This window comes from Eutrigla gurnardus (assembly GCF_963514095.1).
Source record: "Eutrigla gurnardus genome assembly, chromosome: 21".
Lineage (NCBI taxonomy): Eukaryota > Metazoa > Chordata > Actinopteri > Perciformes > Triglidae > Eutrigla > Eutrigla gurnardus.
Window position 1 is genome coordinate 4875211 of NC_139932.1, and position 27965 is coordinate 4903175.

The following is a 27965-nucleotide window of genomic DNA, read 5'->3' on the forward strand; positions in this document are numbered from 1 at the left end:
GATAAATCGGTCGATCCCTAATTCTTGGTATTGTTGTTGTTAGGTCTTCCTATAAACATGCAATGATTGGTTTTGAAGGAAAAATCTGGTTTTAACTGATTAGCAAGCAAATTTCATGCAGTCGTCTATGAATTTGTTGCAGCTGCACAAACAAATCCCAGTGTAGAGAATTGAGGTCAAAGCATGGCATTGTTGGTTAAGACCATACTGTATGTCATACATGCAGTGGGGAAAAATACCATACCCGGAGGAACTGTAGGACAAACAGCTTCTCATCTCCCTCAAAGCCTCAGAATGTAACTTTAATGGACTTTCCCAGCCTAAAGAAGGGGTGTTTTCTGACAGGGCAAGTCTTCACCCCTGAATGGGACTTCTAACCTGCACTCTTCAGACACATTGGCACCAAATAGGAAGAAGATGGCAATTCAGGAGACAATGCAGGCCCCAGTTGTTGAATCTGGAGCATGAGAAAAACCTGGACTAGATCAGATGGTTTGACCGCTAACTATGCATGTGGGTCTTCTGAAGTCAGCCACCAAAAACCAGAGGTGTAATACATTCTTGACGATTATTCTTTTTAACCAAATCTATCAATCTTTCTCTTCGTCTATCCCTCCCTCTCTCTCTCTCTCTCTCTCTCTCTCTGTCTCTCTCCCTCTGTCTCTCTCTCTCTCGCATGGACCTGTCGGTCTCCGTCGAGGGCATCACAGTATGACCTTCCTCAACTGCGAGGAACCTGGGTGTAATCCTCGATGACCAACTATCCAGCACCCCCAACATCACTGCTGTGGCCCGATCCTGCAGATTTGCCCTCTACAATATCCGCAGGATTCGGACCTTCCTCACAAAGGATGCAACGCAACTCTTGGTCCAAGCACTGGTCATCTCCCGCCTTGACTACTGCAACTCTCTCCTGGCCGGACTCCCGGCCTATGCGATTAAACCATTGCAGCGTATCCAGAACTCTGCAGCACGCCTTATCTTCAATCTACCCAAATTCTCCCATGTGACCCCCCTCCTCCGTGACCTCCACTGGCTCCCTGTTGCAGCACGCATCCAATTCAAGATGATGGCACTGGCCTTCAGGGCCATCAATGGAACGGCACCTGTCTACCTTCAAACACTGGCGAGCACTTCGTTCCTCTACTTCAGCTGGCCGGCTGGTACCACCATCGCTGAAATCAAACAAATGTCGCTCAGCAAAGTCCAGACTCTGGACTTCTGGTCCTCAGTGGTGGAACGAACTCCCGACTAATGTCAGGACAGCTGAGTCATTTGCCATCTTCCGAAAAAGGCTCAAGACTCACCTGTTCAGACTTCACCTCGACTCTACATAGCATGACCCACTAACACCCCCCCACCCCCCATGTTCTTACCTATTTGATCATAGCACTGTTGCTCTTAAGGTATGTTTGCTGAACAGCTACTACTTTACTCAGCCGAGGACCAAACACTTGTTTCTATTTTTTAGCTCTTACTTTATCGGCAATGATATGTTGTGGTTTCTTTCTTTTGACAAATGTACTTATTGTAAGTCGCTTTGGACAAAAGCGTCTGCTAAATGACCTAAATGTAAATGTTAATGTAAAAGTAAATATATATTAGGCTGATCTGCCCTGTCAGGAGTATTTTTAATTTTGACATGTCATTCAGCTCTTTGAATTCTGGAGATTTCAGAGTTGATTTGTGGTCAATGAGCCTGTTGTCTCTCTCTCTCTCTCTCTCTCTCTCTCTCTCTCTCTCTCTCTCTCTCTCTCTCTCTCTCTCTCTCTCTCTCTTTCTCTCTGTCTCTCTTTCTCTCTCTGTCTCTTCTTCTTCTCTCTCTCTCTCTCTCCCTCCCTCTGTCTCTCTCTGTCTCTCTGTCTCTCTCTCCATGGGCGGATCTCTGCTCCCTTTATAAGTGTCAACAGCTTCAAAATGAGTCCAAATGCCTTTGCCTCTCATCCTCCTCCACTCCTCCCTGCTCGGTAGGTGTCATCTCTCTCTCTCTCTCTCTCTCTCTCTCTCTCTCTCTCTCTCTCTCTCTCTCTCTCTCTCTCTCTCTCTCTCTCTCTCTTCCTTCTATGTAAGGTGTGTGTTTGTGTTTTGCAGTAATTTCAGGCCATACTTTTTTCTTTGAAGAACCAGATTATTATCAGTATTTTAAATGATCACCATGGTTGCAGGTGTTGTTGAATCATAGCCATGTGTGCCTTTGAGCAAAGCACTGGTCACACATTGCAAGTTGACCAAAAGTCTGGAGTTTGTAATTTCAGTCAGCCTCTTCTTTCAGTGTGTGCACTGAGAATGAATTATGTCAGCAGGGTTATATATTCTAAGGATCTTTATGCAGGTGCAGTTTAACATAGAAAACACCTGCTAGAAAACAGATTGTAATCACAGCTACAATGATGATGACATGATGTTGAACATTATTGTCAGGGAAAAGGATGTCACTAAAGACCTAAATTAGTAAATAATATGTATGCTTATGCATGTGTGTGTGTGTATGTGTGTATATATATGTGTGTATGTATATATTTATATATATATATATATATATATATATATATATATATTAATATTTGCCTGGGCAAAACATATAAAATGGACTATGCTTACGAAAATCAACTGAGAAAAACTGAAACGGTTGAGTGGTGACAATGTTCTTCAGTGGAGCTCTTGTCTCACAGCTTGGGTTCTTGTGTTTAAGACACATGCATCTTGTCATGACATATTCTTCTATCTCGTTGCTTAAAGGGCCAGTAAATCCGGTCCCGTATCAGTGATAGTTTCTGCCTTGATGGCCCATTTCATCGTGTAGTACTATACCTTTTTGCTTTTCTGGAGGTACCTGCTGTTTTTGTTGTTTTCCTGTTTAACACTCCAGTCCCATTAATCTCTAGCTTGTCCCACTCTCAGGAGACATGTGATCTGTGAACTGAGTTATTTGAATTTTTATGCCATTTTGTATCGAATCATTGGTCTGTGAGATCATTCCTTTGGTCAAGTTTGAGTCATCTTCTTATTCGTGGGACATTTCCGTAACATTTGACATGACACACCCATGGACCATGAAGTATTGGATTCATTCTGATTCTCCACCACTGATGTCCAATGACATCATTTGACTCAGAGCAGATCTCCATAGCCAAAGGCATTCTGGACAGACTGCGTCAATAAATTATTTTCCGGGACCGTATATGATTGTGAAATAGAAGTCTGTCAGTTCTGATACCCACATTGTAACGAATTGCTGTAAATTTACGGTGGATTTACAACAGTATCCTACTGTATTTTATAATAATTGTAAAATACTGTTAAATGTTCATCCCTCGCATGTAAATTAACAGTTAAATCAGTAATTTAACAATAACAGTAGATAACTGAAATTTAACACAATAAAACAGTATTTATACTGAATTGCTGCAAATTTACTGTGGATTACAACAGTATCTTACTGTATTTTAAAATAATTGTAAAATACTGTTAAATATTCATGCTTACATGTAAATGAACAGTTAATGCTCAGTTAAAAATAAGAAAATGTAATTTAACAGCATGAAACAGTATTTTCTGTCAAGGAGACATGTGCCCTTCTCAAGTCCAGTCCATGTGTTCACCAGAGCAGGTAAAGTAAAGTTATGCTTTTCTCCCAAAATTAATAGTGTCCAGTGTTGTTTTTTCTGCATGATTATTGAACTGTTGACATTTCAGATGTTTCATTAGGTCTGTTTCATTAGTTCAGGTTGCTAAAAAAGGGCTAAGAAGCACGCTCTGTAGCTAGCTTGAGCTCAATTAGCCATGGTCATTAGCCAGGTGTTGTGAGCAGTTAAAAAACCTTCTTTTTAGTAAACTCTGTGTACACAAACAATGTTCTCAACTCGTGTTCATGTGTAGAGACCCTGGTGATACTACGAGCAAAGTTTCATTCTTCCTTCTTAGTGTTTAAAAAATAGCAATTTTGATGCTAGCACAAGAGGGCCCTTGCACTCAATTGAAAATTAGCTTGCCCGAAAACGAAACTGTGGTAAATCTTAAAAGTGACTCTTTCGTCGTAATTATGCATAACTTGTGTTAACTTGTGCTTTTATAGAACTGACTGTGCAACCACAAACATGAAGGGACGGGAGGACTTTCCAAAGGGACAGAGTAAGGACCTACAATCCCTCCATTAGTCTTTCTTATTTTTAAATTTTACCAGGGAGCCTACGTTGTGTTGCTAATTTTATATATTCATTTTTTTTCCAGGCACTCATCATCGGTGACTGACGAGACCAGTCAAGTACTCCACATTCACTTTTCATTGTTCACATGCAAAAGACTTGTTTGTTTGCAATAAACTACAGCAATGTTATGGAATGTATATTCTCTTGTGTTCTATACTAGGGTTTCCGAACTTATTACTTAAAGTCTGCATCTGATTTTTATTCAAGTGAGAGGTCCGTGTCCACAGCTTATCCTGCTACTTTTCTTCAGTTAGCACACACAGATGAACAGTGATGAATGCAAGTTGTGGCTGAATGCGTTTCTGATCTGCTCTAAGCACTAGAAGACAAGACATTAGTAAAATACAAGTCAAGCTGTGTGTTTATTGTAGGACTTTCGGATGTTGACTTGCTGTCGGGATGAATGTGGTAGGGCTGGGTATTTGAGAAGCCCTGCATACTTTGTTTTTAAATTGGTGCAAAAATAGCAGATTTTATAACACACTGGCATATATTGTAAAATAACCACAAAGTTAAAGTACGAGTTATCCTACTGTCATGTACTGTAATCCAATATACGGTAATATGCCGTTAAATAAGTAATGGTAGATGCACTGTAAAATTACCATAACCCAGTTATCCTACTGTCATGTACTGTACTCCAGTAAATTACTGGCGTCCCTGCTGCCAGTAATTTACTGTTATTTTACAGTGAAATTTGTTACATCTGCACCCCGTTGGAGGCATCAGTATGGAGAACAATGGGCTGTGGAAACTCTGTAAGCCTAGAACAGAAGGCTGAATCAGATAGTCAGTCTCAGTTTCTGTGCTTTGAGCAGGTCATACAATGGGCTGGCAATACGTGAAAAAGTCTTTAATTTACTGTTGGTGATCACAGTCCCCTAGACTGTTCTTAACTCACCAACCGGTCTGTTTGCTTTTCAGGGCTCTTACTGCAGCAGTATCAGCAAGGTCGATCCTGTTTCCCTCATCAGACCCGATCCCCCCAAGGTACCGTACTACCCAAACAGATCACACTTCCCTGGTTTTGATTTTATCCCATGCTCTGTCTGACGTTGCAGCACCCTTCTGACATCATTGACACAATCCTCAAATGTTCTGCTTAACACAAGAATATCGGCAAGATATGCACTCAGATTTAATCCCTTATGCCCTCCAGGCACTCTTCCATGCAGCACTAGCATGCTGCAGGTGTGTTCATGAGTCCAAATGGGATCCAGATCCACTCATATGGGCCCCAAGGGGTCCAAAGCTGTTAAATGCCTATTGTGTCTGTCCATGAATTTCCTGCTTTTCCTCAACACTCAATGCGTTTAGTCACACCGATTCTCTTATTCACACATTAAGGTCACACGCCTGGGACACACTCAACTGCCCTGATAAAGTCATGATTACGGCCTTCACAAGTCTCTCTTTGTCTCCATGGTTTGTCGTGAAGAATTATCCATGACTTATAGGATACTGTGCATGGGAATCAGAATAAGAAACAGGTTTATCACCAAGAAGGATTTTACTAAGGGAAGAAACTGTTCATGTGACGAGAGCTTTTGGTCCTGATGGAAGGCAAGTCTCCTGCCAGAGGTGAGAATGTCACAAGGTCTGTGACCAGGATGGGAGGGGTCATAATCCTACCTGCATGCCTCAGAGCCCTGGAGCTGTGCGGGTCCTGAAGGGATGGAAGGTTGCATCCACTCACCTTCTCAGCAGAGCGTATGATACGCTGCAGTCTACTCTGGTCCTTATTTAGTGAAGGATCTGATGTTCAGCTCCCATTTTAAGTCCTGGGTGATGATGGTGGCCAGGAAGCAGCAGGACTCCACAGAGTCGCCTGGGGAGCCACACAGGATGATGGTGGTGGTGACACACAGCTTGATGGACTGGTGACTGCAGGTGCAGCTGTTGGTGTGCAGGGAGAAGAGCAGGGGAGAAAGAATGCAGTCTCGGGGCTCCATTTTATCAGAGGAGCAGACATGCATAGAAAAATAGGGTTAGGGTTGTTCTGACTCCAGTGGTCACTTTGGCTCACTTCGGGATACATGATGCCAACGTTTGTCTGAAGAACACCTCGCCTGCCCTGCTCCTTTCTGAGATGATCGACAAGGGGGTTCCACTTAGAACTTTGGGATGATCATCAAGCCTCCAAATGTTGTGAAGTTATCAGTAAGCAGCAGTTAGTAGAAGTTACCAGCCGTTAGCAGTAATTAGCAGCAGTCAGTAGCAGTAAGCAGCAATTCAAAGATTAGAAGGGTCTGAATAATTCATTGAGCAAGTGTGACTAATCAGTAGCATGCTCATTGGTTTACATGCTCCACAAACCAATACCTGGTAATCTGATCCAGGGGGCATCCCAAGGATTTAGAAACGCTTAGAAGATCGGATGACAGCAGAATACAGACATTTTATGAAAGAGAACGTTTCATAATAGAAGCAGCAGCCGCTTTTAAAAAGCATTACACACATTATATATTTAAACTAGATGGGCAGACCCCTGCCAAGTCTCCTCACGAGATGGTCTGATTACTCCCCACAAGGATATTTTATTTCATGATAATAATGTGCCGTTCTGATGCGGAAAGGCTATGTAGGTGAACTATAATATAACCAAGCTAAAGTCCATCTAGTCCTATTCATAATTTGTAGTAGTTGAAATGAATTGTTGTATCTTTATTAGGTCCAGTGTCCGATCTGTGATAAGCAGCTGGCTTATAATAACAACATATCTATCTAGCAATGTTCACATGCAGAATACCGACTTTATTATTATTTTTGTGATGATTTCGTGAAGAGGGCAATTATTTTCTTTGTTTCAATTTATGCAGTGTCCAATGTATGCTTATTTATTGGGTGATGTATTTAATTCATACCCAACACCCAAAGAAAGAATATGGTAGCTTATCAATGTGGATGTGAATTCATGACAGTGCCTCCTTTGACTTTCACCAGCAGGTGTCGCCATAGAGTGTGAAGGCTTCATTTTGCCATCACTACGGTGTCGCCTCTGAGTTCAGGCTACTGTCCCTTTAAGAATAGTCAGCAGTTTGTTCGGCTCTGTCTTGTTATCTCATGGGTTTATAAAGAGAAACATTCTGGATTCGGTTATTAACTTTCAGGACAATATGAGCCAGGACTATTAAACTGTAAATTATTCCTTTACCTAAAAATAAATACAAACATAAATAAAAGTAAGTATTTTCTGCGTAATTGCGTCATGAGACGGAACCGGAAGTTATAATTCCCCGACGTACCCACTGCTCTGTCAGTGGGTTTGGTCCCGCTTCCCCCTCTGCTGTAACAAGGAGATGCAGTCATTTAATTTTAACAGCTTGCGACATATTATTTGTTCCACCGTGTTATATATTATAGAAGTTACTTCCCGTTACCTGCCTTTCCTTTGAAGAGAGAAAGACACGTTTGTCTCAACTGGAACTGTGTTGAATGTAGCTCAACCAAGCCTTCAGTATTTAGTCGCAGCGTTTACTAACTCACGATGGCTCCGGGAGGAAACTGGTGAGTTTTCTTACATACAGCAGCTGTACTTAATGACGTGGCTTAACTTTGAACAAGTTGCATCTTTTTTAATTCTCAAACGGGGAGTGACGCAAGCTGTGCAAGCTAACGTTACAGTCGTCTAAGCTAGCTGTGCAGGCATGGACGAGGCTGTTCTATATACTTGGGCTGTGTTGGAAATGTCATACTAACGTACATACTCGTACGTACATACGTAATACATACTCGACGTGTATGTACTGCATACTGCCTACTGAATCAACGTTGAGTATGCACTTACCCTCAGACTGTTCACACTGTTGGACATCTCATACTACATTATTTTTACTTCATTGACATCTCGTCCTGATCTTCTCTCACGTATCTGAATCCGAGCTCCCGTTTAATGGAAATTACTTATCAAAATATAAAGCATGATTATTATTACGGTTAATTAAATATTTCTAAATATTTTTTAAGTCAAATTACAATTGTCAAATGTTATCTACAGTTTATTATATATGCGCGCTCCCACGCTTTCCCTCTTTCTTCCTCTTACCTGGGTAGCTGCCTTCACTCGCCATCGATCGCGACTATTGAGCAGCTTTTATCGATCATTAATCGTCCGTTCATAGATCGTATTATACCTCTGACCACGGAACACCAGCACTTTCACCGCGGAGACGACGGAGGCAATCGGCCCGTCGGAGGAGCTACATTATTCACATGTACATGGAATTTGGATTTTCCTCTGAAGTAAGTAATATCACTTATCTGGTTTAAATAAGTACCATTATTATTTGATCATCAATAGACAGGCATATGCATGCATAAACAAAATCAACAGACATATAGGCTAATAAGTCGTTTTAATCATATGTGAGAGTTTGGTGGGATAAAAAAAAAACTAGTGGGCTATTAGTCAATACTTTATTAGTGAATACTTTATTAGATAAATTACCTATGTTATATACGTTGCAATAAGTGTATTATAAGAAGAAATAAGTACTGTTTATCAACAAATGAATAGGAAAACGTTCAGAATAAATTTAATATATTATGTTTTCTGTTACAGGCTGCACGGTTGTGGGTTCTCCGACTTCCTCCCACAGTCCAAAGACATGCAGGATGGGGATAGGTTGATTGATGACTCTAAATTGCCCGTAGGTGGGAATGTGAGCGTGAATGGTTGTTTGTCTCTACATGTCGGCCCTGCGATAGACTGGCGTCCTGTCCAGGGTGAACCCTGCCTTCGCCCAATGACAGCTGGGATCGGCTCCAGCCCCCCCGCGACCCTGAATACAGGATAAGCGGTAGAAAATGGATGGATGGATGGATGGATATTATGTTTTCTGTTACAGGCTGCACGGTTGTGGGTTCTCCGACTTCCTCCCACAGTCCAAAGACATGCAGGATGGGGATAGGTTAATCGATGACTTTAAATTGCCCGTAGGTGTGAATGTGAGCGTGAATGGTTGTTTGTCTCTACATGTCAGCCCTGCGATAGACTGCTGTCCTGTCCAGGGTGTACCCTGCCTTCGCCCAATGACAGCTGGGATCGGCTCCAACCCCCCCGCGACCCTGAATACAGGATAAGCGGTAGAAAATGGATGGATGGATGGATGGATGTTTTCTGTTACAGGTTAATGCCAGAGAGTCGTACTGCAGGTCAATCCTCATGTTCCCCTGCTGGGCCTCTACTTTGGGTAATGGGATTTAAGGAAGGACCTCCGTCTTTCAAGGCATTTCATGGAGAACCTCATCTACTACTATTACTAACGGAACATAGATGGGTTCCATGTCCATAGTTCCAAGGAGAACCTCATCTACTGCTTACTAGGGGAGCATAGATGGTTCCATGCCCATAGTTCCAAGGAGAACCTTGTCCACTGCTTACTAGGGGGCATAGATGGTTCCATGTCCATAGTTCCAAGGAGAACCTCTTCCACTGCTTACTAGGGGAGCATAGATGGGTTCCATGTCCATAGTTCCAAGGAGAACCTCATCTACTGCTTACTAGGGGAGCATAGATGGTTCCATGTCCATAGTTCCAAGGAGAACCTCTTGCACTGCTTATTAGGGGAGCATAGATGGTTCCATGTCCATAGTTCCAAGGAGAACCTCTTCCACTGCTTATTAGGGGAGCATAGATGGTTCCATGTCCATAGTTCCAAGGAGAACCTCATCTACTGCTTACTAGGGGAGCATAGATGGTTCCATGCCCATAGTTCCAAGGAGAACCTCATCTACTGCTTACTAGGGGAGCATAGATGGTTCCATGCCCATAGTTCCAAGGAGAACCTCTTCCACTGCTTACTAGGGGAGCATAGATGGGTTCCATGTCCATAGTTCCAAGAGAACCTCTTTGGCGCTATGGTTACCGTCGCCTGGCAGTTTCAGTTACTTTTCATATCTCCAGATGTGTTTAATGTGAAACTGAAGAAGAAGAAAACACCCCTCCTTCTGAAGCTGAATAAATAGCTGGAAAATGCATCGCCGCAAAGCTGAAAACGGCTGTTTTTCGTTTCAGAGATTCTCACAGGGCGTATGATAAGCTTACAAAATAGGATTATTGCCGTATATTTAATAAGTTAAGAGTATAAGTTAAGCATGTTACTGCACAATGCTTTTACTCTAAGTACTCATGCTCTCTCATTCTAAAACAGTTATATGTACATTTTGCATCAGTATGTTATTATTGTAATTTACTATTGTAACTCAACTTTATATTGTTGAGTTGTCCAGTATTTGCATGGGTATCTGCTAGTGTCTCTTTAGTACACAGTTTCCTCTTATTTTTTCCCTGTTGAATTGCAGTCAAAGGATAGTTAGGAAAAAAGGGATTTTTTGAATACATTATCAGATTTTGTGCCCCCACACTGACATTAAAATCACATTTTGAAGGGATCTTTTAATGGTCTGTATGAAGAAGGCTTGACATAATTATTTTTATTAAAACCTTAAATCTTCATAACTAAATAGGAGACAGTTAAAAGTTAAAGGAATGTATTATTTATCAAGAGGCACACCTAACAACCTCATAGATCCCAGAATCTGCTTCAGTGGGACTGTATGGGTGGCTTAATCAAATTTGAATGACTGTTGACTCCATAAAACATTATGATTCATACGTTGGTAAACTCTGACTCTGATATGTTACATGGACATTGATAAAATATATCTTTAATACATTTAACTTATAAATAGCTTTTGTTCCATCCAGTTGTTCACCCTTTCTATTTGGAACTAATCTAAAATGGAGCACTGTCTTCCCTCCAGAAATCCACATGAAACCCTCTCCGCATGAATGAGATCCACCGCACTGAGGAAGTCTGTCTTTTGAATGTTTCGCTGCTCCTACCATCATTTGCTTTATCACATACGGTGGTGAATGACACCTGGGGCAAATTAATTATGTCATCGCAACAATATTATCACTGTGTGTTAACTGCATAGCAAATAATGTGGAGCGCTCAAAGCCAAATTTACTCTTATGTAACCTTATTGTGGACTGGTTGCTGACAAACTATGTATTATGTAAAAGGCTGTTTATTAAAAAGTGTCTGACGCAGTGTCTGCTCCACATCAAAGAATAGAGAGGCAGTTGTGATTTAATTTAAATTAATGGATAAAAAGAATGCCTAAATAACAACATAATGATGACAATTTGTAAAAAGTCCAAAGTCATGGTTTGTTTGGTCTGAATGCAAGACGATAAGAGTAAAATGCTTGTTTAATCTAGGTATAAATACCGCAGCATAGACGGGCTCTGGTTTCTACACATACTTTTCTCAACAAAGTCTGGTTTGGTCTTTGGACTATAATGAGCTACTATCATAGAGAGACAGACACAGGAGACACTGTCTCCGTTTCTGATTCAGGGATGAACCAGATGTGCTTTTGCGTCATAGTGTCACGCAAATGATTCGCTTGGGTAGAAATATTTCAACTTTGTGTCGAGCAGTGTTGGGCGGTGCAGATTGTGGTGGAAATCGGTTTATGATTTCCTGGTGAGAAATAAGAATACTACTCCTAACAGAGCTTTGAGTAATTTATTACATAAAGGGCCCTAGTTTCGTAGACCAGGCGCAGTCAGCAATCAGCGCACCTGCGCCACGCCGACGGGGTGTGTCCGCCTGGACTTTGCAAGTTTCGTGCACCGCGCAGGCTAGTGCAGGCACACCTCCCGTCACTCCCACCCGCGCAAGTGGGAAAGAGGGAGGAGAAGAAGGCGTGAGTGGGAGACGAGGCGTGGACTGGGATTAATACAGCCGATTCAGATCTTCACCAATCAAATTAGCTCCTCTCCTCTCCTTTAATGCGTTAGGGGAGGTTCAGTGCAAGTGGTGGTCCGAGAGGCTGAGTTTCCGTTACGCGTGCCATCCGCCTTTGATCTGACGTCGGATGTGACGGGACAATCTATATAGATATAAATTCACGTGCTGATTCAATTAGTTGCATTAAATAGTGTTTGTTGTGATTATGTATTGCATTTAAATGTGCCTGGAACTGTGGAAACCTGCCTGTGAGGTCTCGGTGACGTGTGCGCACTGCGCGCCGTCAGCCAAACTTCCACTCCGCCAGCTGTGATTCACCTTGAATGAATGGACTTTATTTGCGCCTTACGCCAAGAGTAAACCAGGTTGGAGCTCGCGGGCTTTCGGCGAAGTCTCGGCGAGGCTTTTTGCCACGAAACTTCCGCTACGCCAAGCTGAATCTGTGACGCCTCCCCCTGCTGCGCCGCCACACCGATCTTGGTGCAGGCGATCCACCAAACTGCCAAACTGACCGTGCGCAAGGCTGCCCAGGTCGAAACTTGCATTACGCCGGCTCCGCCACCCTCCGCCGCCCTGCGCTGCGCCACGAAACTAGGGCCCAAAGAGTCCAAAAACAGGCTAGCAATCGCTACAGACAGACTGTAAACAGACAAAGTCTAATAACTCAAAACCCTCGCAAACAGGGTGTCCAAGCGGACCGCATCACCAACATTCAGCTTCAGAGCAAACTATCTGGCCAGATAGGGGCAGACTCCTTAAGAGTCTGACCTATTCTTTAGTCTTGAGAAGGGCTTTTTATACAGTTGTTTGTGATCATCAGAGAAGCTTTATGTTGTTTGTGTAGACGGCAAATTTTGTCCAGGATGTGGTGTTTGTATCACTCATCAGTGTCCATAGATCCATAATGACTTGCCAGCTGTGCTGGTGTCACAAGATGCATTTTACAACTCATGTAACACATGACATAACATGACATAAGTGCAGAATACAGGCACCTAATGACACTGGAATAGTATAAGTCAGAACTATTCAAACTACAAATGAACCTGTAATAAACCACTAAATGAAAAATTCCCATCACACAGATGACAATTGTTTGCGTCTATTCACGTATTTGCTTTGGCTTTGTACGCAATAGCTGCATGAACAATGTTTCTTCCCATTTGGTGCGAACACGCCTTTCGACTTCAACAGTTGTATACAAAACCAAGACTTTCTTGACTTTCAAAATGATCTTTTAAACTTACAAACATCATGTGTGTTATTCTGTTAATGTTCAAACTGTATCAAAAGAAGATTTGCCCTCGCCATTTGCTACTCTGCATTTTTCCCCCCCCAAATAGTCCCACATAGTCCACTGATCGCCTTTCTCTGAAGAAAGTTTCATTCAAATGGACGCGGACATATAATAAAAATGTTCCATTCCTTTTGTTGATAGCTTTTAATTCTTGTATCTGTTCACATATTATTGTGTTTAATCTATTATTTCCATCAGTCCTGATAGCATGTTACTGACTGCCTGGTTATAGATGTTCTGGAAATGTGGACAATGAGCATAAGCTACCAAAACACATTAACAGAAATCATCTTAAACTCTTCTTTTGTGTACCATCCACGTCCTAGTCAAGTGGCTCACATTTCAAAACAAAGAGTTTTAGTTGAACTAACCACGATTAATAATAACGATGTACACAAATAGAAGAATAACATATACAACGGCAGGATGTTCTTGTAACACCCAGTTAAGTTGCGTTCTCCTGTTCTGCAGCTCGGCCGGTCTGGTACCATGAACTCTGACAATGACGTGCTGATGAAAGAGTTCGTCAAGATGATGACTGATATGATCGTGCTGTGTGTCACTTTGGCACTCTCCTTCTCCTTGTGGGTCGTCTCCCTCACCATCAGCACCTACTACGGTGAGTCGCTTTTTTTGTCGTTTTTTTTACACCTAGTTTTAGTTTTGACGTCGTGATTTTAACGTAGTAAGATTTGTATGGATTAGGGTTGTCACGATACCAGAATTTCAGTAGTCGATACCAATACCTGTGAATTTCCACGATTCTCGATACTAATTCGATACCACAATTAAAAAAAAAAAAAAAACAGGACCCATGTACTTTTAAATTCACTAATTTATTGAAAACTGCTTCAAACTGTCAAGTATTTAACACCACTGTGCTTTAAGATCTTTTTGCACAGAATTTAAATTGCAGTACCAGCTGCCAACAGACCTATAGCCATCCAGTATAAAAACAAACAATACTGTGCTTATAAGGCACTTTTTGCATGTCGGCTTGTTTGAATCAAGAATTGCTCCGGATTCATCCGCCTCGAATGCAAAATATTTCCACACGCGACTCTTCGCACTTGTCTTGTTAACGAGCCGACGTGTTGTGCTTTCGCTCCCACCTGCTGAAGCCATTTTTTCCGAAGACGGCAAGTTTTATTCTTCAGCGCCGCTTACTGCTCTGTGCTGCTCACACGCGTATACTGCCCCCGTCAGTTCCGCCAAGAATCGACACGGCTCGCCGAGTGAAAAGTTGTATATTCGGTTCTGACGTTACCAGAAAAAAGCAAGTATCGAATTATTTTTTTCGTGTCGGCATCGAATTGGTACCGAAGTATCGATTTTCAATTCAGAATCTACTCAAGTCTTCTCTGAGCTAATAAAGGCGGTGTGGGCCATGGGAGCATAAGATTATTGAATATAAATTGTTGATTAATTAAACTAAGGCAAAATCTAAAATCTAAGGCCAAATATTACATTAATTCATGCTTAACTTGCACAAACTTATTAAATTGAAAAATAGATTTTTGGAAGTTACGAATTGATTTAGAATCTTAGAATATAAGAATCACGATTTTTAAATGAATCACATTTTTTGTCCACCGCTAATGGATAGATACATTTGAAAGGAACTAGTGTGCCGTTTTATTGAAACGCGGTCCTCCCCACTCAGTCCTGGTTCTGGTTCTCCCGTGCCTCCCTTCCCTCCAGCGAGCCCAACAATACAGCCTTGTTGTAGCAGCGTGTCGTCTGGCAGAGCAGTGAGGAGAAGCTCTGCTCTCCGCTGCTGATAAGAGCTCCAAACACAGGTCAAAGTCGACGGGGAAGCCAGATCTGGGTCTGTCCGCGACTGAGCTGAAGACATTTCCTATATATGCCAATCTTCTCGTTGATGGTTCCTTTTGTAGGTTGAATATCAGTATTGAAGTGAGACTGTTCCATAACCAGTTAAAAGTTGCTCACAGAAACTTTCAAGAGACCAAATCATGTGCTCTTCTCTTAATACCACTCAAAATTATTCATACTCTTGTTTGTTACATTTTTTCTTAGAAATCAACACAGACTAGTTACAAGCCAAACAAACAAATCGTTAACAGCATCGTTCTTCATGATTTTCCCTCAATTCATCAATTCATCACTGTCACACTGTCTCAGCCATGGTCTAAAATCAGATTAAAATGTATTTCTCCTAGAGGATATTTGTTTCACAGCCGGGAAACCAGCAACCCTTCTATAATATATACAAAGTTTTTTTTGTTTGTTTTTCTTTACCAAAATAGGCTTGTGGTCCACATCAGGGCCATGGAAATTCGCTGTGGACTGTTGCCATCTCATTGGCATGTAGGAAGCGCATTGAGAAGTGTATTGCGCATGTTCAATAACCTAAATTAAGGATAAATATGTCCTTTTATGTAGAACAACTGAAGAGTTGTGCCACTGTCAATTGACCCTCTCATTCACATAATGTGGAAAACCTCCAGAGGTTTTCCAGTGATTATTTATGACGATCTAAGTTTGCCCATGTGTCTGTTCACAGGAACACTGCAGCCTGTTTCACCATGGCGATGGTTGTTCTCCATCTTGGTTCCCCTTGTGCTGACAGTCCGAGCGCTGAAGAGACGCAGTCTGAACTACTCAGGAGCCCTGGGAGGTGAGAGGATCCATGAATGTAACCTCCTTTTCTTTTTTTAAACCATTGAGTTGATGGCTGTGTTATGTGGAAGGAGCCTCCTATATTGATGAAACCACATATCGTTTCATCTCAGCTCTGTGAAGCATATTTTGAGCTTATTGTTTTGCTTTTGTGGGTCATATCTCTTCTACTGTTTTGGCTCAGCCTTGCCATTCACATTGGTTCTCATTCATGAATTGTTACTAAATACATAATTTATAACACATTTATCACCTCCGTACTAAAAACCGCCTCTTGAGTCATGAACACCATGTAAACCTCTGATCTGAAGAAGAGCCCGACCAATAAAGGATTTTAAAGGCCCATACCGATACAAATCCAAAATTCCGATATATCGGCCGATATTTTTTTAATTTTATTTCAGAAACGTGTAACAAAACATTAACAGATTTCCCTAACATTAGTTATTTATGACTCTTCCCTAAAATAATATGATAATGCAGTTAAAATATAAACTTGTTTATTTTATTGTCACAACGGAACATCAAAATATATTAAAGTTCTGATAAATAAAATGTATAAAAATACAAACTTAAAACTTAAAGTCCTTTGAACAAAAACACAACAACTACAACCAAACACAAAGACTTGGTAAGCTTCATAAATATAACATCGAACAAGACTGGAGACAAATTCTATGAGGGTGTTTCGTATTCATTTATCGGCCATTATAAATGCCGATAATGATAGTTTGGAAAATGCCTAATATCGGCCAGCCGATATATCGGTCGGGCTCTTATCTGAAGCACAAACCTCGCCCCTCAACTAGGGTGTTAGCGATACACTAATCTCACGATACGATACGATACACAATATTCAGCTCACGATACGATATGAATCACAATATTCAGCCAACAATATGATTTTGATTTTATACGATTCGATTTTATATGATTTGATACACTTACATCATTTTCTGAAAGATTTTAAAGGGACAGTGGGATTTTGGTGACATCTTGTGAGTGTTCCATTGACTTGGATTGAATTAATATAAACTGAAAGAATCAATTACACAATATATGGCTCTGAATGGACAAAGAGTCTCCAGCTTGCAAATGCTGGACACAATAAATCAAATATGTGGTGAGAAAATAAGTTACATTTATTGAAGTGCAAACTGTAACTTACAAAGCACACACACACACACACACACACACAGAGCAACGGAGTGGGCTGGCTACGGGGCGGGGGGTGGAGTTTTGGGTGTCTACAGTAATATGGCTTATTAATTTCATGAGGTTATTTACTTGCCCACGATGAAAAAAATAGCTCTGAATGAATAACAGCTGAGCAGAAGCGCTTGTCGACCGTCGCGGAGAAATACGCGTCTGGTCTGAACTGGGGGGCAGCGGATCATGTGTGATTTTCTTGGCCGTGACGCTTTGCAGCAGCTGGTGTGAACCTGGCGTCATGCCGGCGTGAACCGGGCGGCCGCTGAAGCACCGCGAACGAAGCACCGCGAACGGAGCCCGCTTCCTTTCGGCGCCTTTGTTAACCAATAGTGTAGTTCAGACCAGACGCGAAGCGCCGCGATCCTGCGCGGCCGTCTCTCGGCGCAGCGAGCAGAGTGCCAGGGGGATTTGAATGGGACTTAATGTATCGATACTCGTGGCTAAAAAATCAATACTTTCTGTGGAAACAAAATATCGATTTATATCGCAGAATCGATGAAATTGCTCAGCCCTACCCTCAACCAGCATATAAAGAGGTGATGATTCCGATGGAGATGTGCATCCTGTCGATCTGGGACATGGAGCAAGCAAAGAGGGAGAAGAGGAAGAGAAACTTTTCCCACGCTGAGATGGAAGTTATTTCACAAGAACACACAAGGCGAACTCTGTCTTTACAATAGCGCTCCGAGCGCAATATGAATACATTACAAAGTTGAGCTTAGGACAAAGATTTTCTTTTCTTCCGTTAGTAGTGGTGTGACAGGAGGGAGGTGACTGATGCCGTCCAAAGATCCATCCAAGAAGTCAAAAGAAAATAGTTTAACATCTTACGATTTATTATTTTAATTATTATTAATCAACATGTAGCTTCAACAACACGTAGGATATGAAGTCTGTTCACATTTTTAAGAAGCCTTATCTAAATCTTAAATATGTGAATTCTGCACTAATTAAGCTAAGCCTCCCTATTTCACGAGCTTTCGAGTGGTCGGAGGCAGGAGGAGATTTTGTTAGTAGCTACGAAAAGTTCAGAACGTTTGTTCTGCTCAAGTTTCATGAGTTAGCCTCGTAAAAAATACAACTACTTTTATAACAACTGATATGGATGTGTGTGCAGCCAGCCCAGCAGGTCGTATTTGATATTGAACATAATTTATTCTTAAATATTTACATTGGGATGCATCTATACTCCTCCCACTACACATTCACACCGAGACAAAGTAATAACCAATGATATCCTGTTTATTGATGCGTATTTGCGACCGCACTTCATTGTGGACACTTTACAGAAAAAGTTAAAGTAAAGTAAGTATCTAGTCGAAGTGCTTGAGCCATTTCAATGTGTTCACATGAGCATTTTAGTCTGTTGTTCATCCTGTCTGTGTAAACAGTTGGGGTCTTATGATGGAGGATTACACAAGCCTTGAGGGTCACATTTCTGTCTGACAACAAATTAACACTTTGTTTTAAATGTCAAGATTTTTCTGCACAACACTGTGTCTTAATTTTGGGGGGTTGGGGATCATCATCAACCTCAGGACAGAACACATATTTGTAGCCTAAAAATTTGATATAAATGCAATAAAAAAATAGGAGATAATATCAGATGAGCTTTCACAGAGTGTATGAACATGAGAACATTGTTCATACTTGTATTAATTAAATTCCCAAAGGAAAAGGATATCGGAGTTTTCCAATTTGGTGTTGTTTTTTCATCTTGAAATTCCTGCCTGGAAGGAAATCTTTTTAATCTGAAATTTCAGATGAAGATTTGAAAGCAGCTTGTGCTTATACACACATCCTACGTTTATAAACACACGCATTATACAGTATAAATGGTTAATGCGCACAAATGTGACACGGGGGGAATTGAATCAATGTGATAAAAACGTACCAGGCATATGCACAAAATGTACATAAACTAGAGGTTTCATTGTATTTGGCAGAAGTTAATAATGTTCTTGTAAAAGGTAAAAGTTATTATGGAGGAAGATTATTTCAAGGAAAGGCAAGTTTATTTGTACAGCAACCATTCATACACAAGGCAATTCAAAGTGCTTTACAGAGGCAATAAAAAACATTAATAGCACAGACATTAACATTTAAATTAAGTATACAATTAAAATAGAATAGAAAACTGTAAACGTGCGAATTAAGAACAATAAAATAAGCAGGAGAAAGATAGATGCTATCTTTTTAAATTGATGAGAAAGCTACAGTAAACAATGTTTTCAGTCCTGATTTGAATGAGCTGAGAGTTTCTGCACACAGGATTTCAAAATCTATCCTTACACACGGTCAGCCAGTGCAGAGGTTAATGGTGGGATACGGTCCATTGACCTGGCGTTGGGCAGCAGCATTCTGGATGAGCTGCAGCTGCCTGATTGATTGACCGATGACCCTCCTATCAGCTGCAGCAGACAACTCGGACAGACATTTAAATGATATGAGGGTTTGGCTGTTAGTTGAAGTCAGAAGCTTTGACTGTGCACAATAACCTTATGCTTTAAAGTAGCAGTGTAGCTCTGTGTTTTCTTTTTTAATTGAGACTTTTCCTCTGATGTGCAATGTGTTCCTCAGCTCTCCTCGTAGGATTCGTGTTGACGATGGCCAACTACAGCTTCTTCTCTTCTCTGCTGGCCTTCTTCATCACCTCCTCCAGACTCACTCACTGGGGAGGAGCACAGAAGAAGAAAATAGATGCCGAGTACAAAGAAGGTGAGAGACGTGACGGTGTGTCCATTTGTTTACATGTGTTTTTTAATATTTGTATCTTAACCTGCGTTAATGTTTGTTAGGGGGCCAGAGGAACTGGGTTCAGGTCTTCTGTAACGGTGGAGTTCCAACAGAACTGGCTCTGCTTTATATGATCGAGGTAAGCGGCTACCTTTTTTTTTTTTTTTCAAATTCTGCATGCAGTGGTGGAAGAAGACTCCAATTCCTGGAATTAAGTCAATGCTTGAGTTTGCTAGTTGCTACAGCACTGCATCATATATATATATATATATATATATATATATAATGCTGAGGTCGGAGGTCCTCAACCAACTCTCAATCTTCAGGGATAGTTTCACAATTGGTCTGTTGTGGCAAGAAAAGACTCTTGCCACAAGACTTTGGTGCAAATTAAAGAGACGAGAGATGCAATGGAGGCAAAAACAAGACAGTTCCTCTCTCCTTCTCCTCCCTGACTGGTTCTTCTCTAGTACTCGGTTCTGCTGGTGTCCTTGTCACTACTTGAAGCATGAGGTGGTACCTGCAGCCATATCATATCATATCATATATATGTGAGGTCGCAGTTACAAGGTGAGAGCTGGACAGCACCATAGTAGGGCATCAACCCAGCACCAGGTCTGGTATCTGCTCCTTTGTGGAGGAGGAACAGGAGGAGCTGCATCACTGTGTGGGGTTTGAGCTGCACTGTCCTCAACAGAAAAGCCCTGCAGCGTCTAGTGAACAAGGCTTCATTGGCGTCCCACTCCGGGCAAAACACATACATCACTCACAAAGTGACCATGATTGTGAGCGACCTCCTGCCCTCTGGGAGAACCACCAGACCCATAAACGACTTCATCCACCAGGCTGTCAGGAAGCTGAACTCTCTCCCACCCCCTCCTCTCCGCCCCCTCCCCCAAACAGACCTTCAGACTGACTGTGGGTCAGTGATGGTCTGGGTAGGTTTGTCCTTAGAGGGTCACAGAGACCTCCATGTCATAGCCAACAGTATCCTGACTGCTGTTAAGTACCGGGATGATTATCAGACCTAACGCTGGTGCAGAGGTTCCTGGGTTCCTCCTGGTGCAGAGGGTCCTGGGTTCCTCCTGGTGCAGTGGGTCCTGGGTTCCTCCTGGTGCAGTGGGTCCTGGGTTCTTCCTGGTGCAGAACTATCCCGGCCTCATGTGTCCAGAGTGTGGAGGTCGTTCCTGGATGATGAAGGCATTGATACTATTAACTGGCTCTTAGGTTCCCTAACCTAAAGCCATCAGCACCTATGAGACGTTATGTATCGGTGCATTCAGATGCCCTGATCCAGGTCTCGGAGGAGATCCCCCAGGACACCATCTGCCGACTCATCGTGAGCCCAGACAGTGTCAGGAGTGCATACAGGCACACAGGGGCCAAACACACTGCTGAGTCACATTAAAGGTGTTGTTGACAACATTGATAACATCCAGCCACTAGATGTCGCTCTCCCCCTTCCATTTCATTCACGTCACAACTCAGCTGTTGCTCAAAGCCCATGCGCCCTAAATGGGTTGCCAGTACTTATCACTTGGGACTGGTACCGAAATGCTGCCCGCTTACCTTCAAACTCAGCCATTTTTCCCTTTTTTCCACACTAACTGGCACCACTGTGCCACTATGAAATGAGCCGGTCTTAGGTTTCCTTAATTTAAGTAGAATACAGGTTGAATTAAAGAAACATTATTAAAAATAAATAAATGACACATTGTTATATGCAATACAATAATCAAAGATTTTTATTCAGAAATAATATTTGTTCAGCTCTTTTTGAGCTGAGTCCGTTTCTTTTTTTGGATAACACTTCCCCTGCTTTAGAAAAAATCCTTTCACAGGGTACACTTGTTGCAGGGACACTTAAAAATGTCTTAGTCAGCTGGTACAAATTAGGGAAGACAGCACGTCGCTCTTGCCAGTATTTCAAAGGATCTGCCCGTCTTGGAATAGCCGTTTCGAAACATAGAGGCGTTCCTTCAATCACTGAACTACAGTCACGTGACATGCGCGTTTCAGAACCGCTTTTCGGCACAACGTTTCGAAACGTTTCGATCCGGGACTTCAGAGAAGCGCCGACACGCCCGTTTCGGAAGTCACATCACTAGTGTGGATTAATTTCTTATTCCCATGTAAACCTGGAACACAGGAAAGAGATAAAAGTATGGTGTTGTGCAAACTTTGCCAAGCGGTTCTTAAATACTGTAGCAACACGACAAACCTGCGAAACCACCTGAGCTGACACCATGCTGACGTTCTGCAGCAACCCATGGCTAAATCCGCGGATTCAAAACAAACGCAACTCGACAGATCCCTTATGTGCTAGTTTTTAACCAGTAATTAAGACACCTGGTTCTTATGTGTTATTGTTTAAGGATGTCATGTGAGCTCAGAAGAAAGAAATGCTGTACATGATTTAAGTATAAATAAATTACATTTAATACAGCACTGTCATTTAAATATATATATTTTACTTATGTATACCATACTGGTATTATTGTGCTGATGTTATATTTTCAGTTTCTTTTTTTGACCAAAATGCTATGAGTTATTTATTTAGTTTCCAAGCGGAAAGAAATGCATAATTTAAGTTACATGCATTTTAGTTCAGTGTTAATACAGCACTGTCATTTTTTTAATACTTTTGTACGCACCATGTACTAGTATTATTGAGCTGATGTTTTATTACTCAAAATATTATGAGTTATTTCACAATTTCCAAGAGGAACGAAACGCACAATTTAAATTTACATGCACTGTAGTTCAGTGTTTAAGCAGTGTCCTGTTTTACCATGCTATGAGTTATACCACGGCTGTTCATAAGGCATGAAACTAAATGAATTATTTGAAAAAATGATCTGGTACTCTTACTTGTGTATTTCTACTTGATACTGAATCGATATCGAAGCATTTCAATCAATATCGAATCAAATCGATATTGAATCAAATCGTGACCCAACGAATCAAAATCGAATCGTGAGATTCTTAACAATACCCAGCCCTATAGCACGGGAATGTTGATGATTTAGGGTTTCATTGACAGTTGAACAACATATTCTACAATGTAAATGAGTAAATATGTTCAACTTGAATAACTCATTCTGATATGTGATTTTCTCTCCCTGCTGTTCTCATGGAGTTGGTCCACATGATCAAGTTCATGTCACTGCTGTTGGTGATAGTTTAGTTCTGTGATAGTTTTTAAATGATGCATTTATTCCATGTATTTGTCAGCTGTGTCCAAGTGAGCGAGCAGACGCACAAACACACACAAGCAGACAGTATTTCTATGTATTTTTGAACCAAGAGGCTTTTTGAAGATTTATAAGACTTTTTCTCAACGCGTGACTGAAATATGAATGATCAACATGTCTGGACATACAAGGTTTTGGGATGAACAATTTTATCTATGAAGACAGAGGTGAAAAAATGTATGAGTTAGAAAGTAGAATACAATGGAAATACAAATTCAAAGGATTTGTACTTTACTTCAGTAAATGTACTTAGTAAAAACACTGCTAATAAACAATGAGAATGATTATTTCCCCTTGGTGTATTCTAACTCTGGGGTTTGTGTTTCAGGTGGGTCCAGGTGAGATCCCCATTGATTTCAGCAAACAGTACTCCGCCTCCTGGATGTGCCTCTCTCTACTGGGCGCGCTCGCATGCAGCACCGGGGACACCTGGGCGTCGGAGGTGGGGCCCGTCCTCAGCCAATCACCGCCTCGACTCATCACCACCTGGAAGGAAGTCCCAGCAGGTGAGAAGCCAAAGGTTGTGATCGGATAGTCAAAAAATGGGGTCACCTTTACCTAAATGTCACGGGGTTAAAGAAAGGTGGGAGGAGAACTCATCAGGATTTAGGAAAAGATGGCCGCGGTGCTCAGAGAATCCGACTGGACTTTCACTAAGCTACATTATTATAATGCTGCTGATGATTGACAGCTGATGATCGGCACCAGTGAGTGACGTGAAACTACAATAATGGACGACAAAAAGCGCGTCGTCCACTTCTCCCCATGTTGTTGGATTTATAAACAGCTGGTTCACTCACCGGTTTCAGTCCAGCAGCTCCTCCTTCCTGCTGCTGTTACAATCAACTGCTCTGTAAACCAACAGACCAACACTGTGTAATAATGTGGATTTAACCGGTCAGGTGATCTTAAATATGGACAGTCATTTCACAAATACGATTAAACTTCCAGGTCAGAACTGACATTAAAGGAGCTCTGAAAGGAAGCATTGGAGCACCTTTTCCTTATTATGAATGACGGTTAGTAAAGGAATGCTGTGATGGCAACAAGCATGTCTTCTGACTTTTTATCTGTTTATTACAATTAAATTACAGCTCAATAGTTTATTTTGGATTCATCCAGCTGTAGTAAACCAGCTGATGTGTGTCTTGTTGGATCCAGTCACGTCCCATATCTGGGACTTCACATATAGAAAAATGGTGAACATTTGCTTCTGCGTTTGGTGTGACGCGCCATTACTGCACCTGTGGTCGTTCCTGAACTAATCCTAGATCGGATTTGGAACATGTATTGCTGTTTTTATTGCTCCTTGATGTCCATTTTGCGCATGGAGTGTTGGAGTAAAGGTCATTTTAAATCAAATGTGGTGAAATAAGTATGCAGCAAATGATGAGAGATCTATTGCGTGTCTCACACCCAATTAAATTGGCTGATTGCTCATTGAAAGAACAGGCAGACAGCAAGTCCACTCATTTGGTTTATTACTAATTAAGTTGATACATGATCTGGTCATTATTTGAGTTTGCTATAATAGATGTGAAATTATTTTTTTCCTAGGGTTTGATACAGTTAATTGAGGTAATGCTACATGGATGTAAATCAAAGCAGTCTTTCATTCTGTGACTGTGGGACTAATGTAGCATTTATGTATGGCACCGGACAAGTTCAAGAAGAGTTTTATTGTGTTAATGGTTTGTTTCTTGGAATCCATTTTCCTCCAAATTCTGTCTATTAATATAAATGTTTGCCACTCTTTTACCCTCCAGGAACAAATGGGGGAGTCACAACAGTCGGATTGATCGCCAGCTGCCTCGGCGGGATGGCGGTGGGTGCCGCTTACTATGTAGCACAGGTCCTATTGGTCAACGACCTGCACCTGGCGGACCCCCAGTGGCCAATCATGGTTTATGGCGGCGTGGCTGGCCTGGCGGGATCGGTGCTAGACTCCTACCTGGGAGCGTACATGCAATACTCGGGTAGGAACAGTCGATTGTGATCACAGTGTTGTGATGAGAAGGAGCGCTAATCAGTCTTGGTATCAATTTAGCATTTTTCAGAATAATTTGCTGATTTCTCTTTCTGACTAAATTATAAATGAAAGCTCTAATGTAACAATTCCTCTCTTGACCGGTTTACTGTGGAACGATATCACCTCCCTGCTCTTTCTATGTGCTGGATCTACTACATAGTAAAGGCTGCAGGTGATCAATCACACATGATCACTTCTTCTGTTTCACTGTTGCTATGGTAGTACTGCTGTGTACATTCAAAATCACCAAATAACCCTGTGATAGACTGGTTACCTGTCTGTCTCTACATGTCAGACCTGTGATAGACTGGTTACCTGTCTGTCTCTACATGTCTCCCTGTGATAGACTGGTTACCTGTCTGTCTCTACATGTCTCCCTGTGATAGACTGGTTACCTGTCTGTCTCTACATGTCAGCCCTGTGATTGACTGGTTACCTGTCTGTCTCTACATGTCAGCCCTGTGATAGACTGGTTACCTGTCTGTCTCTACATGTCTCCCTGTGATAGACTGGTTACCTGTCTGTCTCTACATGTCAGCCCTGTGATTGACTGGTTACCTGTCTGTCTCTACATGTCTCCCTGTGATAGACTGGTTACCTGTCTGTCTCTACATGTCTCCCTGTGATAGACTGGTTACCTGTCTGTCTCTACATGTCAGCCCTGTGATAGACTGGTTACCTGTCTGTCTCTACATGTCTCCCTGTGATAGACTGGTTACCTGTCTGTCTCTACATGTCAGCCCTGTGATTGACTGGTTACCTGTCTGTCTCTACATGTCAGCCCTGTGATAGACTGGTTACCTGTCTGTCTCTACATGTCTCCCTGTGATAGACTGGTTACCTGTCTGTCTCTACATGTCAGCCCTGTGATTGACTGGTTACCTGTCTGTCTCTACGTGTCAGCCCTGTGATAGACTGGTTACCTGTCTGTCTCTACATGTCTCCCTGTGATAGACTGGTTACCTGTCTGTCTCTACATGTCAGCCCTGTGATAGACTGGTTACCTGTCTGTCTCTACATGTCTCCCTGTGATTGACTGGTTACCTGTCTGTCTCTACATGTCTCCCTGTGATAGACTGGTTACCTGTCTGTCTCTACATGTCTCCCTGTGATTGACTGGTTACCTGTCTGTCTCTACATGTCTCCCTGTGATTGACTGGTTACCTGTCTGTCTCTACATGTCAGCCCTGTGATTGACTGGTTACCTGTCTGTCTCTACATGTCAGCCCTGTGATAGACTGGTTACCTGTCTGTCTCTACATGTCTCCCTGTGATAGACTGGTTACCTGTCTGTCTCTACATGTCTCCCTGTGATAGACTGGTTACCTGTCTGTCTCTACATGTCAGCCCTGTGATAGACTGGTTACCTGTCTGTCTCTACATGTCAGCCCTGTGATAGACTGGTTACCTGTCTGTCTCTACATGTCTCCCTGTGATAGACTGGTTAACTGTCTGTCTCTACATGTTTCCCTGTGATAGACTGGTTACCTGTCTGTCTCTTCATGTCTCCCTGTGATAGACTGGTTACCTGTCTGTCTCTACATGTTTCCCTGTGATAGACTGGTTACCTGTCTGTCTCTACATGTCAGCCCTGTGATAGACTGGTTACCTGTCTGTCTCTACGTGTCGGCCCTGTGATAGACTGGTTATCTGTCTGTCTCTACATGTCGGCCCTGTGATAGACTGGTTACCTGTCTGTCTCTACATGTCAGCCCTGTGATAGACTGGTTACCTGTCTGTCTCTACATCCTGCCTGTCTCCAGCCCCCCCTGCGAATGAATACAGGATAAGCGTTAAGACGATGGATGGAGTTACTCACCAGACTTTCCCTTCTTCCTCTGTCATTAGGCTTCGACTCAAGAACTGGGAAAGTGGTGAGTTACGAGTCCGCCACGACCAGTCGGATTTCTGGCAAACCGATATTGGACAACAACGCGGTCAACCTGTTCTCCTCCCTCATCGTGGCTCTTGTCCTGCCCGGACTGGCCTGGGGGGTGTGGCCACGATAAGACGGATAAACAACGTGGACTTATCGAAGATCAACGATTATTAAAAAAAACATTTGCGTTACACTGAGAACACTCTTTAAATGTGTTTTTAAATACTGGACATGCTTCAGAGGCTCTGAATCTGATGGAAAGGAAAATAAATCCTGCACATGCATCTATTGGCAGATATCATGAACTGAAGATATGTACGCAGACTTGCGATTGAGAGCTTAGCTAATGTATCGACTTAACATATCAATGAGTATTTGTGCTTCGCACACCATTAACACAGCTGATCCAGATGAGATGCATTAAACCAACGTTGCGGTCGTAACTCGTGGCCACAGATGGACATGGACGTATGTCACGACCTCCCTGGATGTCATTTGTTCTCTCACTAAATACACCGCTCCAAAAAATGAAGGGAGCACTGGATGATCACAGTATCACAGACTGAAGGCCAAACGCCCAACTGAGGTGGATCAGCCTGTGGTTTTCATTTTTTACTTGGATTTGTGGCGTGATTTTGAATCCAGCCCTCAACGGGTTGTTATGTCATACAACGGACATCAGTAACGATATTCAACTTCAATAATTCATTCATCATGATGTGATGTGTTCCCTTTAAGCGTTTATACAATTTAAGTAATCAAGCAACAATGTCTTTTTTCCTGTGTATTGTATAGTATCCTACTTTGTGCTCATTCACTATTTAAGACAGATTTCTGTTATTGACACAACACTAATTTATGCAGCGTTCACACGAGCTTCAGTCCGCACCATATGAAATCTCAATCAATAAATATCTATTTCCTGACTGACGGGTTAAAAACGA

At 42.0% G+C, this 27965-nt stretch overlaps 1 protein-coding gene across 2 annotated transcripts; it reads left to right on the plus strand.

Annotated features, from left to right (window-relative positions):
• The first annotated feature begins 1957 nt into the window (after positions 1-1957).
• Positions 1958-27948, plus strand: tmem19 (transmembrane protein 19). 2 transcript variants are annotated; one of them, XM_084039209.1, is made up of 8 exons: positions 1958-1967; positions 13740-13887; positions 15796-15909; positions 19704-19841; positions 19922-19998; positions 23442-23619; positions 24880-25089; positions 26991-27948. In XM_084039209.1, exons 2-8 carry the CDS (start codon positions 13758-13760, stop codon positions 27149-27151), a joined length of 1008 nt encoding a protein of 335 aa, XP_083895335.1. In that variant the 5' UTR covers positions 1958-1967; positions 13740-13757; the 3' UTR covers positions 27152-27948. The 2 variants fall into 2 exon arrangements, with proteins under 2 accessions (XP_083895335.1, XP_083895334.1); XM_084039208.1 differs by lacking the exon at positions 1958-1967 and adding an exon at positions 7459-7715.
• Positions 27949-27965: the final 17 nt, after the last annotated feature.

Coding starts and splice junctions, on each gene's coding strand:
- tmem19 (XM_084039209.1), top strand. CDS start 13,758: ATGAACTCTGACAATGACGTGCTGATGAAAGAGTTCGTCAAGATGATG. Junction 19,842..19,921: donor AGATGCCGAGTACAAAGAAG/GTGAGAGACGTG, acceptor AATGTTTGTTAG/GGGGCCAGAGGAACTGGGTT. Junction 19,999..23,441: donor CTCTGCTTTATATGATCGAG/GTAAGCGGCTAC, acceptor TTTGTGTTTCAG/GTGGGTCCAGGTGAGATCCC.